A 22519-nucleotide genomic window follows, 5' to 3' on the forward strand; every position below is an offset into this window, starting at 1 on the left:
GGGCCCCGGGCCGGGAGTGCGGGGCGCGGGGGCTGCCGTGCACCGGGAACGGGCCCCGTGAGCAGGGTGCGATGGTGCTTGCTCGGTGCTCTCCGGCCGATGTGCTGTGCACGCGTGCCCTGTGCTAACTGTGCTCTCCTCCTGTGCCAGCTGCGCCCGCTGTCACACGGAGGAGGAACTCGGGATCCTGCTGGCTGTAAACAAGTGTTGAACCGGTAAGATGGAGGAAAAAGAGAAGAAGAAGCATCGTGCGAAGCATAGCGGGCCAAAGGCAGAGAAGAAAAGGAAGCGTTATCTCAATGAGCTGGGAATAGGCGATGAGGAGAATGCACGGAAGAGAAACCCCAAAGCCTTCACGGTGCAGTCCGCTGTGCGGATGGCCCGGACTTTCCATCGGTGAGGGTCGGAGCTGCTCCAGAGGCGGCTGGAGGGGTGGGAGTTTCTGGGCTTTCTTTGATACTTTGTGTAGCCATCCACAGACTGTGATTTTCGCTGCTGTGTCTGCTTGGCATTCATCATTCACCCAGTCAGGCTGTGTGTGGTTTGTGTGTGTGTCAGGAGTGGGGGTGCTTTGTGCATCTCTGTTGCATTGTACACTCTGTTAATCCATAGAAAAGCTGTATAGCTCCTTAGGCTCCGTGGGAGTGCCTGGTGTCTCTGCTTGTGCTCCATTTTGTGTTCAAGCCTTTGCAAATACTGAAGACTTTCAAATAGTAAATGCCACTATCCATGGCGTTCCTGTATTTATTTATTACAAATTTCTCCTCAGAACTCAGGATCTGAAGACTAAAAAGCATCACATTCCCGTGGTTGACCGGACTCCTTTGGAGCCACCTCCCGTGGTGGTGGTTGTGGTTGGCCCTCCCAAGGTTGGGAAGAGCACTGTGATAAAGTGTCTCATTAAGAACTTCACCAGGCAGAAGCTGGTTGAAATCCGGGGTCCTGTTACAATTGTTTCAGGTGAGAACAAAGAGACAAGAAATGGAAATGCTTCTTTTCTGCTCCTTACTTGTCTTGCTGGGATGTGCTCATGTTGTCATGATTTTTGGTCATTTTGAAGATATCATTTGGATGTGTGATCTGGCATATGTACAATAAAAGAAGATTCAGATAATTTTAAATTTAAAAAATTTATATTTTAGTGCAGTTATAAATAGGTAAAACCAGACACTTCTGTAGTGATTAATGTTGGATGATTTAGATGCTAGACCAGAATCTGAGTCCCAGATACCCTGGAGGAACTCCAGGAATGTGACCTGAAAATAAAAGTGCACAAATTGGTTTGCTCTCTCTGTTGGAGTTTTTGATGCTTAATTCTGTTTTCAGGTAAAAAGCGCCGGCTGACCATTATTGAATGTGGGTGTGACATTAACACAATGATTGACCTGGCTAAAGTTGCTGATCTGGTAAGTTAACAATGGAATGCGATTTCTACTATAATTTATGTTGAAAATACTCCTTTTGGTTGGACTGCACCAGTGTCTGGTTTGTCTACGCATTTTTTGCTGTCAAAGGCAAAACTGTCTTTGGTTTCAAAGAGAACAAGACCTGAGCTCTTTGACACATCTTATGTTCTGGAACAACCCCAGGACCTTCCTCATCCTGAGGGTGGGGTAAAGTGAAGAGTGTGTGTGTGTGTGTGTGTGGTGGTGGGGAGGATGTGAAACAAGGGAAATGCTGCTGAGCTTCATTGCTAATGCAACTGGTAAACTTCTAGGGGAAGGTCTTATAATGAGCCAAGGTGACACAGTGACTTCTCATTAAGGGATTTGGTTAAACCATATAAAATCTGAAAATGAGTTTTATTCAAGAAGTTTTCAACTAATGTTCAAAGTAGAAATACTTATTAGTTTACTAGTTGGGGTTTTCTTTGCACCCTGAGGCCTCCATCTGTTTTGCAGTAATACAGCTGATTTCAGTGGAGTCTGGTCACTGTTGTAATTTACTTGCAACTTTTGGATCAAGAGATTACACCAACTGATCCTGGGGATCCAATGCATGATCCCTTTGTTTAGAATTTTACTTTACATGTGGATTTGGAGTATATTATTCACAGCTGATTAGGTACTGGGATCCTTGTCTAAGTATTAACTGTGTAAATATCTAAATACATGTGTACACTGATCTGGATATTCTTCTACTTTTATGTTTTCTACTGAGTACGGGACAGGTACCAAACAGTACAAATACTTCTGCTGGTGAATGTTTCCGATTCTGTGTGCACATGGTGGTGCTGAGAATCTGTTTGGATTTATTGTTGGGGGCTGAGATTACATCAGTGCTTGAAGATCTGGCATCAGTTCCTGTATGCTTTGAGTTCTTTATTGTTAAAACACTAAACCAACTTTGCTTCCATTTTCATGTGACTGTTGGCTGCTGTGTCAGTGCATTTTAGGATTTTGGCTCCTGAGAAGCTTAAGAGTTTAAAGGTGTGGTCTTTGAAATAAGCTCATGTGGGCACTGTGGTATTGCTGTAGTGAAATGTGAATATTGTGTTTACAGGTTCTCATGCTCATTGATGCCAGCTTTGGATTTGAGATGGAGACATTTGAATTCCTGAACATTTGCCAGGTACATGGCTTTCCCAAAATTATGGGAGTTCTAACCCACTTGGACACATTCAAGAACAACAAACAATTAAAGAAGACTAAAAAGAAATTAAAGCACAGATTCTGGACTGAAGTGTATCCGGTATGACATTTAACATTAATTTTTTCATATATTTTGCTTTATGGAAGCTAAATTAAAAGTGGGTTATTACTTAAGTGTTTATTATATTCTTACATCTTTTACATAGATAAGTGAACAACGTTGATACTGTATCAGATTGTTTCATCTTTTTTCTGTTTGCTAAAATACTTGTGTGATTATTCTCTATCCCGGTGTGATAAGCTGCTTAATTTGCTACTAGGTCTGTTCTGCAGGTGCTGTGCAAGGAGGATCTGCTTGTAGGTCTGTATGAGGTCTGGAGGATGTGAATAGTTTTCCAGTGAGATTTAAGGAACAATTTTCATGTTGAAGTAACCTGGTTAGTTTGATCTTTCAGAACCAGTTGTAATATAATTTTCAATTAAGACTTACAAATTAGAATTGCATTAACTATGTATTTTTCTTGTTAGCTTTATGGGTATTAAATCAAATTTTTTATGTCTTTTTAATGTGTTTAGGGTGCCAAGTTGTTTTATTTGTCTGGGATGGTTCATGGAGAATATCAAAAGCAGGAAATTCACAATTTGGGGCGTTTTATCTCCGTTATGAAATTCCGGCCTCTCACTTGGCAAACGTCTCACCCGTATGTTCTTGCAGACAGGTGTGTGTTTTTGTCTCTGTTCTTTATTCCCAGCGTAGATAGCACCTTGTTGTTTGAAAAAGCTGTGCTGTTAGCCCTCAGCTCTGTGTATGAATGGGTGTTTGGTGTTCCCTGAGTGGCTTTGGGAAGGGAAGGTGACAGGTTTGTGCCGTTCAGTTTTCACTTGTGTCAGGTCATGTACACACCTCTGGAATATTGTAAATACTTTTGAAACACAGGATAATTAAAATAATCCTGCTCGTTGATGAATATACTGAATTTCTGTGGAAAAGAAACAATCATTCTACTGATTAAACAACAGCTGGTGAATTAGTCCTCTGAATTCCCTGGAATATCCCTTCTGCTCTGTCTCCCAGTATAGCATTTGATTCACAGTCTCTTTGGAACATGAAAGCAATCTTGATGGCAGCTGTGCCTGCTTGAGAAATTACCTCACCTTTCATATTTTATTGCCAGAATGCTTACAGTTATGACTAAATTCTCACAACAATCCAAGGCAAGCTTTAAGCTGATCTGCGGCCGGGTTGTGTCCCCATTCTCCTCCTGGGCTCTGTGTGCTGCCTCCCGTGTGCAGTGTAGAGAGGAGTTTCCCCTCCTCTGCCTGCAAACAGCTCCTCTTTTCTGTGGGAGCTTTTGTGTTGCTCACCTGCATTCTTAGGGAAAAGAAGGTGTTGTGTGGCTGCGGGGAGTGTGACGTTCAGGTGTTTGCCCTCTATCGGTGAAATTGATTAGAGGAGGGTTGTGTGTGCAAAGCCGATAAAGAGTAGTTAAAATGTGCTAAGAAAGCAGCACCTGCTCAGTGAAGTGTCAGTAAACCTTCTGGAAATGTGTTGAGCATAGTTATACAGCTTTTAGAAAAGAATTTTAAAATGTTCTTAGAAGATCAGTTTTTCCATTAATTTTTTCTTTCTTATGATAATTCAGTTTTGATTATTAGAGTCTGCAGATCATGCAGTGGCAGCAGTGATGTTCTTTTTTCTTAAATTACTTTATCTCAAAAGTTGTCATTGAGACTCTGAATATTTTAACTGTCATTTTAACTGTTGAGTAGAATGGAAGAGCTGACAAACCCAGAGGATGTTCGAATCAATCCCAAATGTGACAGGAAGATATCACTGTATGGATACCTGAGAGGAGCACACTTAAAAAACAAAAGTCAAATTCATATGCCAGGTAATTTATCAGTCTTAGAATTCTTTCTGTACTGATATGTGAAAAACAGCATAGCTGAAATTATTTGTATCTTCAAAGTATCTTATACAACAGATTTGCCACTTTTCTAAATACCTGTTAGGTTTTTGAAATTTTTTTCATAATGCACATTTTGGTGAAAATAAATCTTGTGAATAGTTTTGCTTTAAGTTGTGCAGTTTTGTTGCACTGATAAACACATTAATCACAGTATTTAAATTTTTTTATAAGTGTATCATTTTTAGAAAGTGCTTAAAATGTAAAACATATCAGCCCTAATAATGAAAGGTTAATTTAAATGATGTGAATTAGTAAATTATGTAATATATTTATTATGGTCAGAATTGAATAATTTAATATTTTAAGTGAATGATTAAATAGTTTAAATTAAGAAATACCATGATAATAAATTTACAGACCTACTCAGAAAAGGGAGTTGCTGTTTTTGTCATTTGAAAACAAGCGAAGAAACAAACAAAGCTTTGCAGGATTCTGGTGAATTTCTGTATACTTCTCTGAGTTCAGTGGTAAGGCAGAGGAATTGGATGTTTGGTACAGAGCTTCCTGTTGATGAATCGTTGTCCGTCCCCTCAGGTGTTGGAGACTTCACAGTCAGTGATGTGAGTTTCCTGCCAGACCCCTGTGCTCTCCCTGAGCAGCAGAAGAAACGTTCCTTAAATGAGAAAGAGAAGCTCGTCTATGCCCCTCTGTCAGGAGTTGGGGGTATTGTGTATGACAAAGATGCTGTTTACATTGACCTTGGTGGAAGCCATGCTCATGAAAAAGAAGAGGTAAAAGAATCCTGGTGGTGGTTTAAATTCTCTTGGAAAATATAGTTTTTATCCTTAAAGCCAAAATAAGTGTTTAAAAATAAGCTTCTTTAAAACAATCCTTATCTATCCATAGTGGATAATTAGTTCTTTTCTCTTTCAGGGATTTCAGAGAAGGGTTATTTCTATTATCTGTAATTGTACAAAACATTGGATGATCAGTTAATATTAAATACCTAAAGTTTATGTAATAACTTTCCAAATATTGGCCTAAGCTTTATAGGTGCTGGACTATTGCTACTCTTATTTTGCAGGACATGGTGATTGCTGGGAGAAAACTTAAAGGATTTGACTGGTCAAAGGGAGAAAAGATTTACCTACAAACAAATTGAATTCAGTTTTTTCTCTGTATTGTGCTAAATGTTAAATACCTTTGGGTCTGTGACAATGTGTTTGCTGGTATTTACTCTAGTGGTTGCATATTGTGAAGGAGTCCCTCTTCAATTTTTCTTGGGTTGATATTATAGATATTCTTGAAATATGAAGAGGGGAAGGGACACCTTGCTATTCTATTCTGAGAAAATATTTCTTTAAAATGCTCTGCAATTTTTTCTTGCATATGTATATTTCTGCTGGTTTAGACTGATAGGTGTCACTAGACATTTGTTTATTCAACTTAATTGAAAAGTAAAAAGTCTTGTCTTTCCAGGAGGAAGTGAGGCCAAATCAGGAGCTTGTTCAGAGCCTCATCTCCACACACTCAGCCATTGATGTTAAGATGGCATCAAGCAAGGTCTCTCTCTTCATGGACTCTACACCCTTGGGTTCAGAAGATGTAGGACAAGAGTAAGTTTTGAATGTTGAGCAGTGTTTGAGCATGACTGAATCTCTAATTTCAGGCTCTAATTTAGGAAGAATTCTCAATAGAGCACAGCCTGTAAAATGTCTGTTTCTTCCTCTTCTGAGATTACTCATATGCCACACTGTATTTTGGGATAGAAATCATTGGTACTAGAAAGTTTGCAAGCAATGTAGACCTGCCTTCCAGGAATTTCTTGCTGATAAAAGTAACATTTCTGTTTTAATTCATTCCTTGGAAAATGAAATGAATTGGAATTACTTTTGGCTACAACAGTCAATATTCTTGAATAAAGACACATTACAGGATGACAGTGCCTTTCTAATGATCTATGTAACTTCACTTTCTTTGAAAGAAAATTTGTAGAACTGTTTAACAATATTAACATGAAGCTTCATTCTTTCATTAAAATTTTCTTGTACTTTACCATCTTACCCCAAATGTGGTCTTTGGGAGAACAGGTTTGTGATGCCAAAAGAAGAGAGGCAGGTGGATTTGAAGACTGGAAGAGTTCGTCGGAAGGCCGTATTTGAAGACGATGAGAAGGAAAATGATGGTGTAGCAAGTGATGAGGAAGATGACCAAGAAGAAGAAGAAGAAGATGAAGAAGAAGCAGTGTCTGAAGATGGAAGTGATGGTGATAATGAAAATGATGCTGAGGAAGAAAGTGAGAGAGTGCTCTTGAGGGAAGGGATGGCTGTTAGGAGAGCCAAGCGTCTGAAAACAGAGGTGCCTCATGAAGAAGCTGTGAATGAGCTACCAGCATTTGCTGACAGTGATGATGATCTGGAGATGAGCTCTGAAGAAGGAGAAACTGCCGCTGAAGATAGTGAGATGGAGGAAGATGAGGAGGAGGAGGAGGGGGATGTACAAAGGACTTGTGAAGATGAAAGCTCAGGTAGTGAATTTGAGGCTGCAAATAAGAGAGCTGAATCTAAGCATTGTGATATGGATAGTGAACATACAGAAACAAATCCACAAATCTCAGAGCACAGCCCCAAAAGAAAAGCAGTGCTCACTACAGATTCAGGAAACTGCACCGCAGAAGAGGCATCAGAATCTGAGGATGAGAACTCTTCCCTTGAAGAGGGTGATGATGAAGGAGGATCATATGAGGAATTAGAAGCTGATGAGTCAAATAGGAATGGATTTCAGCACAGTAAAGCAAAGAAAGCTGATAGTGTTAGACACACCAAAGTTAAAACTGTGGATACTGAGGATGATGATGTGGAGAACCTGCTGAAAGAGGAAGAGGAGTATGAAGAAAAAATAGATCTTTCTGCTGACACAACAGGTAGGCTATAACTGTTTAATTTTTACTGTCCACATCATTGTATTAATTGTTAAAGGATATAATTAGTGAATAATCCATAATGTTGCCTGTCATATATATATATAAATGTGTATTTAGTTATAATTCTTAAGTAGCAAAACTTCAAGTTGGGAAAGATTGAAATACTTGCTATTAAGTCTTTCATTTACTTTGTAGTATGAAGTGTCAAGTTTCCTTCCTCTAGAACAGAGGTGATTCATTTTATAAACAAAACTTCATTGATTTTGCATATACTTCTATTTAATCTTTATAGCTGTGTGTGTAAAACAAATTATGATGCTCTGTTACATCTAGAAAGACTAAAACATATTTGGGGGAATGTTACTAAAATGCACCAACTACTCACTGAGCACTGGAACAGCTGTCTCCATCTTTGGAGATGTTCAAAGGCTGTCCTGACATGGTGATGAGCAGCCTGCCTTAGGTGTGGCTGCTTGAGCAGTGGGGCTGGACACAGAGACCTCCAGAAGTCCCTCCCAACCTCAGCCATTCTGTGAGTCTGTGAAGAAATGTATCATCGTGAACATGATCAAATCTCTTACTGTTGTTAATAATTTTTTAAAATTCTAGCCTAAAAAAAATCAGTGGTATAATTTGTTATCCACGGTTTATGTTTCTGTGTATATACAGAATATGAGAAAAAGAAACTGTGGGCTGTGTCTACACTTCTTAAGTCTCTTGTCATGTCCTTAATTAAATTATTTTTGTAGTTGCTCAGTCTTGTTCTTTTTTGCAACTTTTTTCCCTTTTCAGGTGCACTTAAATGGAAGGAGGACCTCACACAGAAGGCAGGTGAGGCCTTTCTGAGACAGCAGCGATCAACCCCCAACCTTCGGAAACTTGTCTACGGAACAGGTACAGATCTGCTTGGAAACTTGACTCATTATATGCTGGCTTTTAGCTGTTACCAAGTTTTTAAGTCTGAGTATTTGATCATGGTCTTTTGGCAGGAGGCTTGAGGAGAGTTAATTGACTTTTTAATTGCTGATGCTCATTTTCACTAATAATTGTAACAAGAAGACAGTTTTTACTTTTCCCGTAAAAAGCATTTTGAGTTCATTTTCCAGACTGCTAAGTTGTTACTCATGTTTTCTTACACAGTTATTTCTTCCAAACATTTAAGGTTTGGTTATTTGTGTAATGATCTGATAGATATTATGCAAACCCATTGTGGTAATTGTGTTTCATAAAGGCATATTGTCTGTTGGCTGGTTTCAGGAATTTCTGTCTCTCAGTGACTGTGGAAGAGTCTCTTATACATGACTTAGTATCAGGTGTTTGTCAAGGGAAAATAGCTGGCTTAAAAGGAAGAGAAAATTGCTGTTTATGTAACTTGTCCTGTTTTAATTCACAACTTTTACAGTTGTTGTCTGAGAGTTCCAATCTCATTGTGCAGAACCTTTGTAGAACATGATGAGATTGTAAACCTTCCACAGTGCAGGTGTGAGAAGACTTTCTGACAGATTCTCCAGTCTGGTATTCTTGATTTACACACAAGCTTAATTCCTGTTCCTTCCTTTTCACAGATCATTTTGCTATTGTTCTGATATGTGATATTGAACAAGCATCCTCTGTTTACTTATTGGACAATGTTTTTTTAATATGATTCCAGTTATGAAAACAAGTGGATCAGTGTACCTTTTTCTTCAGGCTTTTACATTCAAAACTGTTCCAGTTTGGTTCTTTTATTTCTTTAAACTGCTGTAGCTGTTGGGAAACATAAGGAGAGAGGTGGTTAATGAATTTCATGCGTGTACTGTGGGGGAAATCATCACAGCCTCTGTGTTTGGTTTAGCTGTGGAGGATGAGGACCAGGAGAGTGAGGATGCAGATGATGAACTTGGAGGTTTGTTTCGTGTCAGCCGTCCAGACAAAGCATCCAAACAGAAGGCTAATGCTCTTGACTGCTCCAAATTCCTGGTAGAAAAGCCACAAGATTGGGATTTAGAAGAGGTAATGCCATTGGATAATTCCTTCTGCATATCCTGCCTGGTTCTGTCCTGGCTGTGTCTCATAAAGTATGACTGAGCTGTTATTGAAACAGAGCTGTGGGAGCTATGGCCACAGTGTCTTAGATTCTGCCACTTGCTGTCAGTATACCTAACAGATTCCAATGTTTGTTTTTAGAAGAGTGGCAAGTTACAGTAAATCAATTTAATGCTTGTCTCATTTGAGTATTTGGTGGATAATAGTTTGTTCTTTATTTACCAAAAAATAAAAAGCAGGGGAGACCCAAGCGAAAATACAATGTAGGGTAGAGATTTTGGTAATCAAAAGACTTTTTGGCAAGAATTAAACTGGGTTCACAATCCTGCTTTTGGGGAGGCATTGTGTAGTTTTGGTAATGGTGTCTTGATGTGGAGCTGCATGTGAGAATTGTCTTTGATGGGGGAGTGGGGAATGTCTTGGAGAACATTTCTGTTGATGATAAGCTGCAGCTGTGCAAGGCAGTGCAGCTGTGCAATTTATTTTGCAGGTTATGAGCAGTATTCGAGACTGCTTTGTTACTGGAAAGTGGGAGGATGATAAAGATGCAGCAAAGCTGTTGGAGGAAGATGGTATGTGTAACACTTTTAAAAATGATTCCTCTGTACAGGATTTTTAAGAAAAGTATGACTTTTTAATTATGTATATAGAATATTGTGCCCTAGTGCTGTACTTGGAGATTTTTTTTCAAACTATTATATAAATTATTATATAGATACTAACATAATTACATATTGCTGTCAGTCTCTGTAGAAACAGTAGGCACATACCACATTCTGGAAATGTACTGTCTGAAAAATAGAGTATGTAACTTAAATTACTAAATGGAGTCCTTAGTCTCAACACTTGGTCATGCCAGTTTTGAATTATGTATCTGAGTTCATCTATTCATCATATATGGTTTATTCTTTTAGATAGCCATGGTAGAAATAAATAGAAACTATTCTTATTAGGAAGACAAACTTGCCTTTCACGTGTGGCTGAAAAGTGAGATCTATCTTCACATGTTTTGGAGGTGGTGTTTTTGTTTTTTTGGTTTTTTTTTTTAAATTAGGAAATACTTAAAAAGTTTAGTAATGTGGCTCTATCTTACATGCATCATGATTGTGCTTTAACAGGCTTCTATAAGCACATGTTTTTAACCTAAAGACTGTCAGCTATATTCTATTTTTTTTTTTTTTTTTGGAAATTAGGCATAGGAGCTCAATTGCTCTGCTGGTGTCTTGTGTCATTAGAGTGCAAACTAATGTATTGGGAGTCCTTTGGGGTGATCTACGCTTCATTTACATTTTTTAAATCACAAGGGTGTTGAAAGGGTAAAGGAGGAGCCACGTTGAGCTTAGCTGGGAATTTTCAGCTGAAGTTGTAGAGAGGGCAAAACAAATGTATAAAACTTGATGGGAATCAAAAATATTTGGACTGAAACTAATCTCCACAGCAGCTCTGAGAAATGCATAGTACTGAACATGTGAGAGATGGTGTGGAGCAATACAGCAGAATGGTTAACTAATGCTCACATGTCTTGGGTGCTCACTGTTGCAGAAGAGCTGTATGGAGATTTTGAAGATCTGGAAACTGGGGTTGTGCACAAAGGAAAGGTTGCTGCTGGAGGAGAGCAGGTCTGATCTGCATTTTTATGTTCTTTTAGCATTTTAATGTTCTTATCTAACTCAAGATAAGTGTGTGTTTCTTATCAAGTGATAGGCATCCTATGTAATAAATTCGGTGTTCATAGAATCAATATGGAAGGAAATCAGTGGGAGCAGGAAAGAAAATTTATGTTTATTACTGACTTTATCTAGAGTGGCATGTTTTTAGCCTGAGCCTGAAGTTTTGTTTATAGTTAATTATGTAGAAGTCACCTCACTCATTTAACAGTAGGTGTCAGGCTTAATCAAGAGCTGCAGGATCTGGAGGCAGGACAGAAGTATTTTAAAACCAAATGTAATCATAACTGTTTGTACTGTGTCATCTCATCTTATGCAGAAGATTATAGCCCTCTGTTTAAACACAACAAATAGTGGAAACTTGACACAGTTTCCTAGTTCATTCCTCTTATCTGCATAAAGGAGGTTGGTGGAAGCAATTTTATGCTGTGGCTTGGATATCTTCCAGTAACAGAACTGTAGTTGTCTGTGACAGTACAAAGTGAAAAATCAATTTCTTTTTGGACTAAGCAACTTGATGGCTTTGCATTTGTTATAAAATAGAGGGTAATGGCATCATTTTGGCAGTTTTCAAATGGTCTGTGAACAAACTTCCTTCTCTCTGGTCTCTAGAATGCTTCCAGCCTTCCAGCAGTTGATAGCTCAGTGCTATCAACAATTACTTTTTTTTCCTCCTGTATTATATATGCTTATATTAGCTCTAGAATAACAGGTAGGTCAGTTCTAGGGTCTGTTCCCTTACGTTAAAATGATCTTTAGTCAAAAAAGTTTTGTCAGTGAAAAGGAATATGATTAGATCATGAGATCTTTTGGTCCTTGCTGAAGTTGTCTCCTTGTATGAATAGCTTACTAATTTCTGTCTAAAACTGAAATGTTTTTCAGTTGTCTAATAATTGACACTATAAAAAATATTGTTTAATAATATCTATCAGAATGTTGATCAGAATGAGTTGTTTTCAGTTGTTTTACATGTTTGACAACTTACTGTTGATTAGTCTGGAAGTGAAGAAGAGGAGGAGGAAGATGAAAAAATGTCCAAACCAGAACCTGAGGAGGAGGAAAAGAAGAAGGAGCGCATGGACAAGAAAAGAAAACTTAAAGAAATGTTTGATGCAGAATATGATGAAGGGGATGCCACATACTTTGATGATCTTAAAGAAGAAATGCATAAACAAGCACAGGTACAATCTGCTAATTTGTCAATTTATCTGGCTATATGTTTTCCAAAATGCTCCATGGAGTTTGTCTCCCAAAGATTTTTTCCTGGAAACACAGGTGATGCTCAGGAGGTATTTCAGAAAGTACACACAAAGAAATACATGGTTGTGATTTTTTTATTCTTGAGCTTTTTGATTCTGTTATCTGGAAAGGAAAGCAAGTAAAGAAACCAAACAAGTGAAAGCTTAATTTAAGCTGAGTGCAATACTTAACCATACTAATCACTGAATAAGCCAGGATGTATCATCTAAACTTCAACTACTTAAAAAGTTTTTAAACAAAAGGCATCCTTTTATGTGTAGGAAGGTGAAAATCCTCCTCATATTAATTTCTGCCATATATTTTCCAGGTATTATTTTTAGTGTTATTTTTTGCACTGTTATTAATGGATAAGTAAATTCTCTGTGACAGTTTTTTTCATCCAACTGTGAAGTTATTTTGAGGAAAAAATAATTAATGACTATTGCTGTGTACATGTGGTAGAAGTCTTCAGTGTAACTGTATCCAGAATGTGAGGTTTTGGTTTTGTTCCAGGCCTTTTTTTTTCCACATGAGAACTTCTAAGCTTAAAAGTAGCTTCCTTCTTTGACTGGCTTGGGAGAACACTGCCTTACATTAATAATGTTAATAATTTCACTGTCTTGTCTTTTGACAAAATTTTGCCCTAAATAGTTGTTAAATTAATCCTTACCTGCTTGTATTAGCCTCTGTCACAAAGGATAATCTGAGCTCTGGTATGCTGATGCACTGAGAGCGTTTAAAGGGTAAAGAAGGACATTCCAGGAAAAGAGTCAGTGTCTTTTGGGTAGGTAAGCGTCAGGGACTAGAACAAGAGGGTGAGGCTCCTGTTATTCACGAGGATATCTTGTTAAATATTTGCACAGTATCTACGTTCTTGTCCTATGGTACAGAAGAGCTTTTGATGATGTACAGTGTGAGGATGCACAAAAATCTTTTTAAGTTGCTGAGCTGCAGCATCCTCATGAAGTGATACCTTAAAGATCAGGACATTAACTTTAAAAGGTACTTGGGCTTCTAAATCCAAAAATGTACTTTGGACAGTTGTATCTTTAAAATCCAAAGCCACCATAGTGAAAGGTGTATCAGAAGTCACTCAGCCATTTGCTTCTCCTGGGTACTACTGTCTTTCAAGTAGGCTAACAGGCCCACTTGATCTCAAATTGGAAGGGCTTTGTGGTGGTAGAGATCTTCCTCTGAATAGGAAGTCGCAAAACCTGTTAGATCTTTCCCAAAAAGATTTATATAAATGTTAGAATGTTTTAAATCGAACCATCCCTTCTTGAACAAGTTGCTAGTAGTTGAATTTTGTGAATTATGTCTTTGTCACATAGCTTAACCGAGCAGAATTTGAAGATCAGGATGATGAAACCAGAGTGCAGTATGAGGGATTCAGGCCTGGCATGTATGTTCGAATAGAGATTGAGAATGTGCCCTGTGAATTTGTCCTGAACTTTGATCCTCATTATCCCATCATCCTGGGTGGTCTGGGCAACAGCGAGGGAAATGTCGGCTATGTACAGGTACGTAGCCAAAGGGCTGAGTGCATTTTATCTTGGTGCAGGTGTGCTTCAGGGTGTCTGGAGTTACTGCTTTCTGTGTACTTTAAATAGGGTAAAAACAGACAGAAACTTCCATCCTTGTCTTCTGAATAGGGGATTGGCTTTAGACACAAAGTCTAATTCTACAGTAGCAGATTCTGGATCTTTACAGGCTTAATTGGATAACTGGAAAAGGTTACTGCTGTTTAATGTTCAGCTGCAGAGGTGTCTCAGGACTAAGGTCTGATACTGTGATTGCTAAATTGCAAACATTAATTGTTCTCTGACCTTCATGATCTATATACAAGTGACTGCAGAAAAGCTACTAGCACATATATAAATGTATTTTTAATATAATACTTGCTTGTATGTGTACACACGTGGCTTCAGAGTGAGTGAAATACTGATTGATCTTCTGAAGATAAACAAAGATAAAACTTACTGTATAAAAATTCTAGTGTAGATAGAAGTTGCTTTCAATCATTCTTGAAAAACTAAGGCTTGAGTTTCAGAATCACTGTTGCCATCCTGTAGTAGCATGGTTCACCTTCTCTTCCAACCAGCTGCGCCTGAAGAAGCACCGGTGGTACAAGAAGATCCTGAAGACGCGCGATCCCCTGATCCTGTCGCTGGGCTGGAGGCGCTTCCAGACCATCCCCATGTTCTACATCGAGGACCACAACGGGCGGCACCGGCTGCTCAAGTACACCCCGCAGCACATGCACTGCGGGGCGGCCTTCTGGGGTGAGCCTGCTGCAGCTGTGTCCTGCCTCACCTCAGCAGTGTGCAGCTCCCACTGCACATGCACTGTGGGGCAGCCTTCTGGGGTGAGCCTGCTGCTGTGTCCTACCTCACTTCAGCAGTGTACAGCTCTCTGGCTTTGCAGGATGTACCAGGGAATGCAGCTTTTGCAATGAGAAGTACAACTTTTTCCCTGTGGAACAAAAAATAACATCAAGTAGTGTGGGAAAATAGGCAGTTCTCTGATATTTGTGGATTGTTTAAATGATTTGTGAATTGCTTGGCTTTCAATCAAATTCTGAGCATTCTAAGTTGTAGCATATTGAAGAAGAGCCTGATTTGTGTGCAGATAGACTTTGCACACATTATGGGCCCAGCCCTTGCATGAGTAACTTCTTGTTAACCATTCCTTTATGAGGCTTTAAATGTGAGCAATAGTTTGAGTGCTTTAAACTTTGGTTTTCTTCATTGAGTATATTTTCATGTATTTTTAAGCTTTTGGGATTTAAATAGGGATTAGATATTGCGTAGTAAGACTTCTCCAAAATTTTTAAATTTAATTTTCTTTTAGGGCCCATCACTCCTCAGGGGACAGGATTTTTGGCAGTGCAGTCTGTCAGTGGCACAACGGTAGGTTTGTTACCACAGAATGCTTATTAACACTTTCCGTAGATATTTGTGGAAAATATATATGTTCTGGGAAGAAAAGTTACATTATGATAAAACAGTGTAGTTGTAGGAACTATGAAAGTAGCGGGACTCAAGCTTTTGAAAGGTGTATTATGTTGAGGTGGGAAACTGTATGGAGAGGATATTTTTGTTTGTTTTTTAGAGAATTTCAGGAAGAAATTGTTTACTGTGAGGGTGATGAGGCTCTGGCACAGGTTGCCCAAAGAAGCTGTGGATTCAAGGCCAGTTGCATGGGGCCATGAGCAGCCTGGTCTAGTGGAAGGGGCCCATGGCAGAGGGGTTGGAATGAGATGATCTTTGAGATCCCTTCAAAACCAAGCAATTCCATAATTCCAATTTAAATAGTGTTAAAGCAGTATTTATCAGATATGATCTTTATTAGATATATATTAATCAAAGGTAGGTTCATGTTTGCAGACAATTGGTAACAAAAGCTTTGCATGGCATTGTAATGAGCGTGTCAGTAATCAGTGGTGATTATTATCTCCTTCCTAAAATATGCCTTCAAGTACTATTGCACAGTTGTCTTTTTACATGTTTTAAAAGTCTGTTTTCATCATGTGTCCCTCGCATAATACAGTGTCTTAGAGCAGTGCACAAAGCACTTCTCCTTTGAGACTTTCTGTCTGAGTAAGATTCTGTTTCATAAAGAGAACACAGTGAGGTAGATCACAAGGACTTTTAGATTGTTTCCAAGGTAATTAGAATGGCAGTTCTGGAAATCTCATTAGTGAATGGTAGGAATGTTATGTCAGCAGCACCTCAACTAGTCTGTACTAGTCAATCTGCATTTTTCATGCTGCTTTACTTCTGTAAAGGTTAGAAATTCTGAATCTTAAAAGTTAAATGTGGAGTGCAGGTGCCTCACAACATCCTTCTCTCTAAGTTGGAAAGATATTCATTCAATGGGTGGACTGTTTGTGGAGGAGTTGGTTGAATGGCCACATCTGGAGGATGGTGGTCAACAGTGCAGTGTCTTGATGTGCAGTGGTGACAAGTGGTGTCCCTCAGCAGTCTGTGCTTGGACCAGCACTGTGCTTTGACCATCAGTGACACAGGCAGTTTGCAGGCACCACCAGGCTGAGTGGTGTGGTTGACATGCCTGAGGAATGGAATGCAGTCCGGGGAACCTTGGGAAGTGGTCCAGGGGGAAGCCCATAAGGTTCAATGAGGCCAAGTGCAAGGTCCTGCAGCAGATCTGGGGCAGCCCCCAGTGTCAGTGCAGATTGTGCAGTGAAGGGATTGAGAGCAGCCCTGCTGGGAAGGACTTGGGGATTCTGGTGGATGAGAGGCTGGGCATGCTGTGGTCATGTGAACTTGCAGCCCAGAGAGCAAATCACATCCTGGGCTGCAGCAAGAGCAGTGCCAGCAGCAGAGCAAGGGAGGGGATTCTGCCCCTCTGCTCTGCTCCAGTGAGACCCCAGCTGGAGTACCATGGCCAGCCTTGGTGCCCTCAGCACAGGAAAGACAGGGACCTCTTGGAGCAGATCCAGAGAACAGTCACAAAGATGACTGGAGGGATGGAGCACCTCTCCCTGGAAAAAAGGCTGTGAGGGAGTTGGGGTTCGTCATGGAAAAGAGAAAGCTCTGGGGAGACCTCATTGCAGCCTTTCAGTATATAAGGGGGGCTTAAAAAATTGTGGGGATAAATTTAGCAGGCCCTGCTGTGATAGGATAAGGGGGAATGATTTTAAATTAAAAAAGTTGATTTAGACTAGATATTAGGAGGAAGGTTTTTACAACAAGGGTGGTAAAACGCAAACAGGTTGATGAGAGAGGTTGTGGATGCCCGTTCCTGGAAATATTCAGAGTTGACTGGCTGGGGCTCTGAGCAACCTGGTCTATTGGAAGATGTCTGTGCTCACTTCAGGGGGGGTGGGACTAAATGACCTTTAGAAGTCATCTAGATGACTTCCAGGCAAAATATTTTATGATTCTGTGATTTTAAATGGTGTCTTCACTGTTGGAGGAATACACATTCAGCAGTCTTTCCTGTCTGATGTTTCAGCCTGACTTCCGGATTGCTGCCACAGGAGTTGTGCTTGATTTAGATAAATCCATCACTATTGTAAAGAAATTAAAGCTAACTGGTTTTCCATTCAAAATTTTCAAGAACACTTGTTTTATTAAGGTAAGTTCATAGGTATGTATACTGTAAAACCAGAGGTACTGATGTTAAGAAGGAATGCAACCTGGGATTGTTTTTCCTGAGGCCCAAGTTTTCAGTTATTGTTGAATACTGTTCTGGATCTCAGGAGCTGCCTGTGCTTTTTTGAGCTCTCTTTCATGTGACCTCTGAAAGTACTGGTTACTACAAGGAATATGAATAATTGTTAACCAGACAAAAATTCTGGAACAGTCCCCTGATTCACATTCAGTGTGGTTTTTTTTTCCTTCCCACCCCCTGCTTCCTTCCTAAAACCCACTGATTAGCAGTGACAGACACCTTTAGAGGATGTAAACCTGTGCCTGGTCTTATCCCACTTATCAGTCTGATCAGTCTGATGGCACTAAATTTTAGCTCTGGAGTCAAAGGAGACTTCTAGCAGTGCTTAAGGCTTCTCGTTACAGTTACAAAAATGTCTGGGGTAGGGAGTGCTGCAGAAGTGAATGTTCACTGACCTTCCCACTGTGCTTTGCTGGGCTTTCAGGCTCAGGGAGAGCTTAGGTTGTTGTGCATTTGAGGCAGCAAGCAGCTAAGCAGTGATCCCAGCAATGAAGCACTCAAGTGTTTGCACTAGGCATAGACAGATTTTTTTTTTTTTTTTGCTTTTCTTGTGATATATGAAAGAAGCACAAGCCTTCAAGAGCTGTATTGTATTAGAATCTCAGAACTAGCAACTTAGGACAGCTTGGTTGCTTTTAAGGTATCCTGTGTTCCAGCAATTACTCTAAAGGAGAACTGTAAAGCTTCTGTAGATATGTTCTGGTTTGAAATTTTAAATACATATATTTAATGCTTAGCAACCTTGCCTGTGATGTATGACTAAGTAGATTGCTTTCAGTAGCTCACCTAAGGTCAGCTCAGTGGGTTTTTGGTGTGATCAGCACTCTTAGTCTAAAGACAATGCTATGCTCCTCCTGTTTCTTGATAAGATATGCTTGTGGGAATTCTGTTTTTGTGGCCTACATAGGTCACAGAGAGAGACTTGGCATCTTGAATGAGAGTGGTAATTCACATTTTCAGGGCATGTTTAACTCTCAGTTGGAAGTGGCTAAGTTTGAAGGTGCAGCGATCCGTAGTGTGAGTGGCATCCGAGGCCAGATCAAAAAGGCCCTCAGAGCTCCTGTGGGTGCTTTCAGAGCAACATTTGAAGACAAGTTGCTGATGAGTGGTAAGTTGCACATTGCATGTAAGATATCACACAACTTTCATCCTTCTTCACAGATTGTAAAGCTGTGTCTCAGAATTCTGGGATTTGATAATTGAGATGTGAATTCACAAAGTAAGAAATACCTTGTGAGATGCAGAGTGAAATTCAAAAGAAGTGTTTTTTATGTTGGATTTCTTTCACTTCTACTCAGAAGTCATATAGTATGCAGATGAAAAGGCTTGAGTTGAAGACATGCATCTGCATTAAGTGTTTTAATGCTTTACAGAGCGTGGTTGTAGTGTTTAACACAGGCTTTGTCCTTGAACATGATGAGTTGAATTTAGTGGTACAAGTGCTAGAGGACACTTTTCTGAGAACTTTTTCCTGTAACCTTTTGGGGAAATTGTGCAGAGGATCTCCTGTGTTTGCTGAGTGTCACTGTGATGTTGAGAATATGAGTTTATACTTACTTGGGTTTATATGACCTGTTTTCCTACATACACCAAAATCACAGATAGTGCAAAATCAAAGCAAGTTAGTTCTTTTATAAAAATAGGCAAAGGAAAAGAAAATTGGTTTTGTCAGTAATTATATAGGCACATTACATATATGAATTCTATTGCTTGTTCTTGAATATGAATGATGAACAGGATAGTATTCAGCTGCCTACTCTTCATGAATCTGTGCTGTTCATGCCTTTATGGGGTTTTGCATTGCTTTTACCATAAGCTGAAGACATTTGGTCTATATACCAAACACACTGCTAGCATGTGGTGCAGTATCTGTTCTGTTCAGGCAATCTTTCCTTAGAGTGTGGATGTGATGAACTCTTTATATTTCATATTTTTAGAGCCAACTAACGTTCCCTTTTCTTTCAGATATTGTTTTTGTGAGGACTTGGTATCCTGTTTCTATCCCAATGTTTTATAACCCTGTAACATCCCTGCTGAAACCAGCCGGTGAGAAAGATAGTTGGAGTGGAATGAAAACAACAGGCCAGCTGAGGTATGAGCAAGGCATCAAACTGAAACAAAACAAGGATTCTCTCTATAAGGTACATTTCTGTTTTGTTTTGTTTTGTTTTTTAAAACCAGTCAAATTTGCAGCGTGTCTCAGACCTGTGCAGACTGAGAGCAGTATAAATACTTGTTCATACACATGCATGTGGGACTTTAAATTTTTATCTACAAGGCACAGTCCTGGCATGAGATGGAAATAAAACAGTTGAGAGTAGATTGTTATGGGTCAGTTAAAGTTTATAAAGTAATCTGCAGAGTAGAAGTCTTCTCCAGAAGCTTACTGAGACTTCTGCTGTAGTAATTGGGGTGAACATATCATTTACAGTTCAGTCCAAGGATGTCAGAGGATGTTGTTTTTTTACTTTTGGTTTGTGTTTTTTATGCTTTGTTTGGTTTGGGGTTTTTTTGAGGGATGTGTATTTCTGTTTTGGTTTGTGGTGTTTTGTGGGGTATTTTCCCCACTAAAAGATGAAAAATTAAAGTTTTTTAAGATCATGAGTGTTATATGTATGTTCTGTATTCATTCTCTTAGCCTATTGTGAGGGAGAAGAGGCACTTCAATAAGCTCCACATTCCTAAAGCACTGCAGAAGGCACTGCCTTTTAAGAACAAGCCTAAGAATCTTGAGAAGAAAGGCAAGACTCCAAAAGACCAGTGGAGACCAGCTGTTATCAGGGAGCCTCATGAAAAGAAGGTAATTATCACTTACTCTGAAACAAGGACTCCTGAAGGGTAAATGTGTTGTTTAAAGCTTTTCTGACTATTGTTTTGGCATTTGAATCTACTGCTAATGCTAAAGATATATATGTTCCTAGTGAAAAATGATCACTTGCAATTTGTTTTCTTCCTGTTTGGCACACAGTATGTATATGGAACTGTCACTGAGTGGATGGTGTCTTATTTTTTAGACTAGTAGGTCACCTGAAGCCTAAATACGACTTTTGTCCTTGTCACAGCACTTGCAAGGTGTTTCACTTGTATTTAGTGCTCTCATATTATGGGTGACTTAAATTGGCAGCTGCAGTTTTTTATTTGACTTGTCATTGCCATGCATTATTAACACAGACAGGATTTGAAGCAAATAGTCTGCTTCCAAAATTGAGAATTAGAGTGCTTACAGGGGCAAGAAGATCCAAACTGCAGTTTAAGTGTTCTATAGTAGCAATTAGGCACAGCCTTTTAAAAGCTATCTAATGAAAATCAGAGTTCACAAAAATTAAAGCTTTGATTAACTTCCTAACAGGATAAAAAATTAAACCATTTTAGAAATTGGGTAACAGGTGCAGAGATAATTAGGAACTTGCCTTGAATCTCAGATTCATTTTGTGTGTCTGCTGAGGTTACACTGTTTCTTGCTCACCAAAACTGAGCTGCATGTATATTGATTGTCTATTTTCTCTTCTAGATATCAGCTTTACTCAGTGCTTTGAGTACAGTGAATAATTACAAGATAAAGAAAGCCAAAGTAAAGCATCGGGAACAGCTTAAAGAATATCTCAAAGTTAAGCAGAAGGAGGATGAACAGAAATTCAAGAGGCAAAAGGAGGCTAAGAAAAAAGTCTATCGCATACTGGGACAAAGGGAGAAAAAGAGGCAGAAGTCAAGCTTGAAAGGATCTAGTAAGGGAGAGAAGAGTATGTAAAATTTCATCAGGTTTCAGGCCAAATGAGGAAATAGGGTAGCTGTGCAATTTTCTCTTGAAGAAACAGAAAGGCCTTGGACTACACCAAATGTGCTTTCAAGAGAAGAAAGAAATGCAAATATGACCTTACACTCTTGAATACATTTGGTATTGTATATAAATAAGATGTAGAAGTATGAATTGTGGTTTTTATACAGGAATATTCTGGAAGACTTCATATTTCAGTATATTTCTATGCATACTGCATATTTCTGCATTTTCTAGCCAATAAAGTATTTTAATCAATTACAGAATATTGTTTCTTTGTGTGTTGTCTTAGTGGACTTCTGTGAAAGAAAACTCTCCTGAATGTCTCCAAATATGTCCCTTTGACCTATTGCCTAAATTTTGCCCTTGGCAAATATTTTATTAAAAGGTGTGAAGATCAACAGTTTCTAGGTAGGAGTTTGAGAAATTCTTTATCTTTGATCAGAGTAGCTCGCTCTTGTGCTTAGATCATTTCCCCCTGCATGAAAGCATCTCAGTTTTTTCCACTTCTCACTAGGTTATTAAGCAGATCTTCAAAACAGTGTTGCATCTAGATCTTGTGTTACTTGGCCAGTTTTGGCACCCTGAGGCTGTCAGTAGGTCCCTCACTGACTGCAGCTTTCTGGGCAAACAGTATCAGACCTTCCCCAGATGTGTGTAGTAGCTACTCTGGGATTTTCTGTGGGGTTGGCACTGACAGGATAGCTTGCTTCCTTTGGGAAAATGTTCCTGTGTACAGCCAGCTTGGTTCCATGGTACATTGTTAGGCTTAAGATGAATGGAGAGAAGAGGTGGTAGATGGTTTCAATCCTGTCAAATTAACTGACAGTTGAAGTCTTTCTCTGTATGACAGAAGACTTTGAACAATCATTTTGTTGGAAGAGCAGCAGAATTTATTTTTTATGCCATATATGGCATACAAAAGTAGTTACTATGATATACCTATTTTTAATACTTCATCCTCAAACAGGCAGTGGGGCAGATAATATCAGTAATTTCTTGGTCTCCTTCCTGAAAAAGTTTACTCTTTGTCATCAAGCTGAAATTCATTATTATTACACTGTAGTAATATTTGCTATCTTAGATGTGAGATCCCATGTGGGACCAGGCTGCCTCACACAAAAGCCTTTGGTTGAATGGGTCTGTAGATTTTTTTTTTTAAACATTTAGTATTTTGGGATTTTCTTAATTAA

General features: G+C 39.1%; 1 protein-coding gene across 1 annotated transcript; it reads left to right on the forward strand.

The window, feature by feature from the left end:
* Positions 1 to 152: 152 nt before the first annotated feature.
* BMS1 (BMS1 ribosome biogenesis factor) lies at positions 153 to 21592 on the forward strand. Its single transcript, XM_031063559.1, has 22 exons — positions 153 to 396; positions 770 to 960; positions 1327 to 1406; positions 2503 to 2691; positions 3168 to 3310; positions 4362 to 4483; positions 5096 to 5292; positions 5981 to 6117; positions 6592 to 7424; positions 8217 to 8318; positions 9259 to 9416; positions 9940 to 10021; positions 10992 to 11068; positions 12112 to 12297; positions 13687 to 13875; positions 14457 to 14637; positions 15206 to 15264; positions 17333 to 17455; positions 18512 to 18659; positions 19517 to 19692; positions 20190 to 20351; positions 21063 to 21592. The coding sequence occupies exons 1-22, from the start codon at positions 221 to 223 to the stop codon at positions 21297 to 21299; spliced, it is 3948 nt and encodes a 1315-aa protein (XP_030919419.1). The 5' UTR covers positions 153 to 220; the 3' UTR covers positions 21300 to 21592.
* Positions 21593 to 22519: the final 927 nt, after the last annotated feature.

Source organism: Geospiza fortis, unplaced genomic scaffold (assembly GCF_000277835.1).
Source record: "Geospiza fortis unplaced genomic scaffold, GeoFor_1.0 scaffold130, whole genome shotgun sequence".
Lineage (NCBI taxonomy): Eukaryota > Metazoa > Chordata > Aves > Passeriformes > Thraupidae > Geospiza > Geospiza fortis.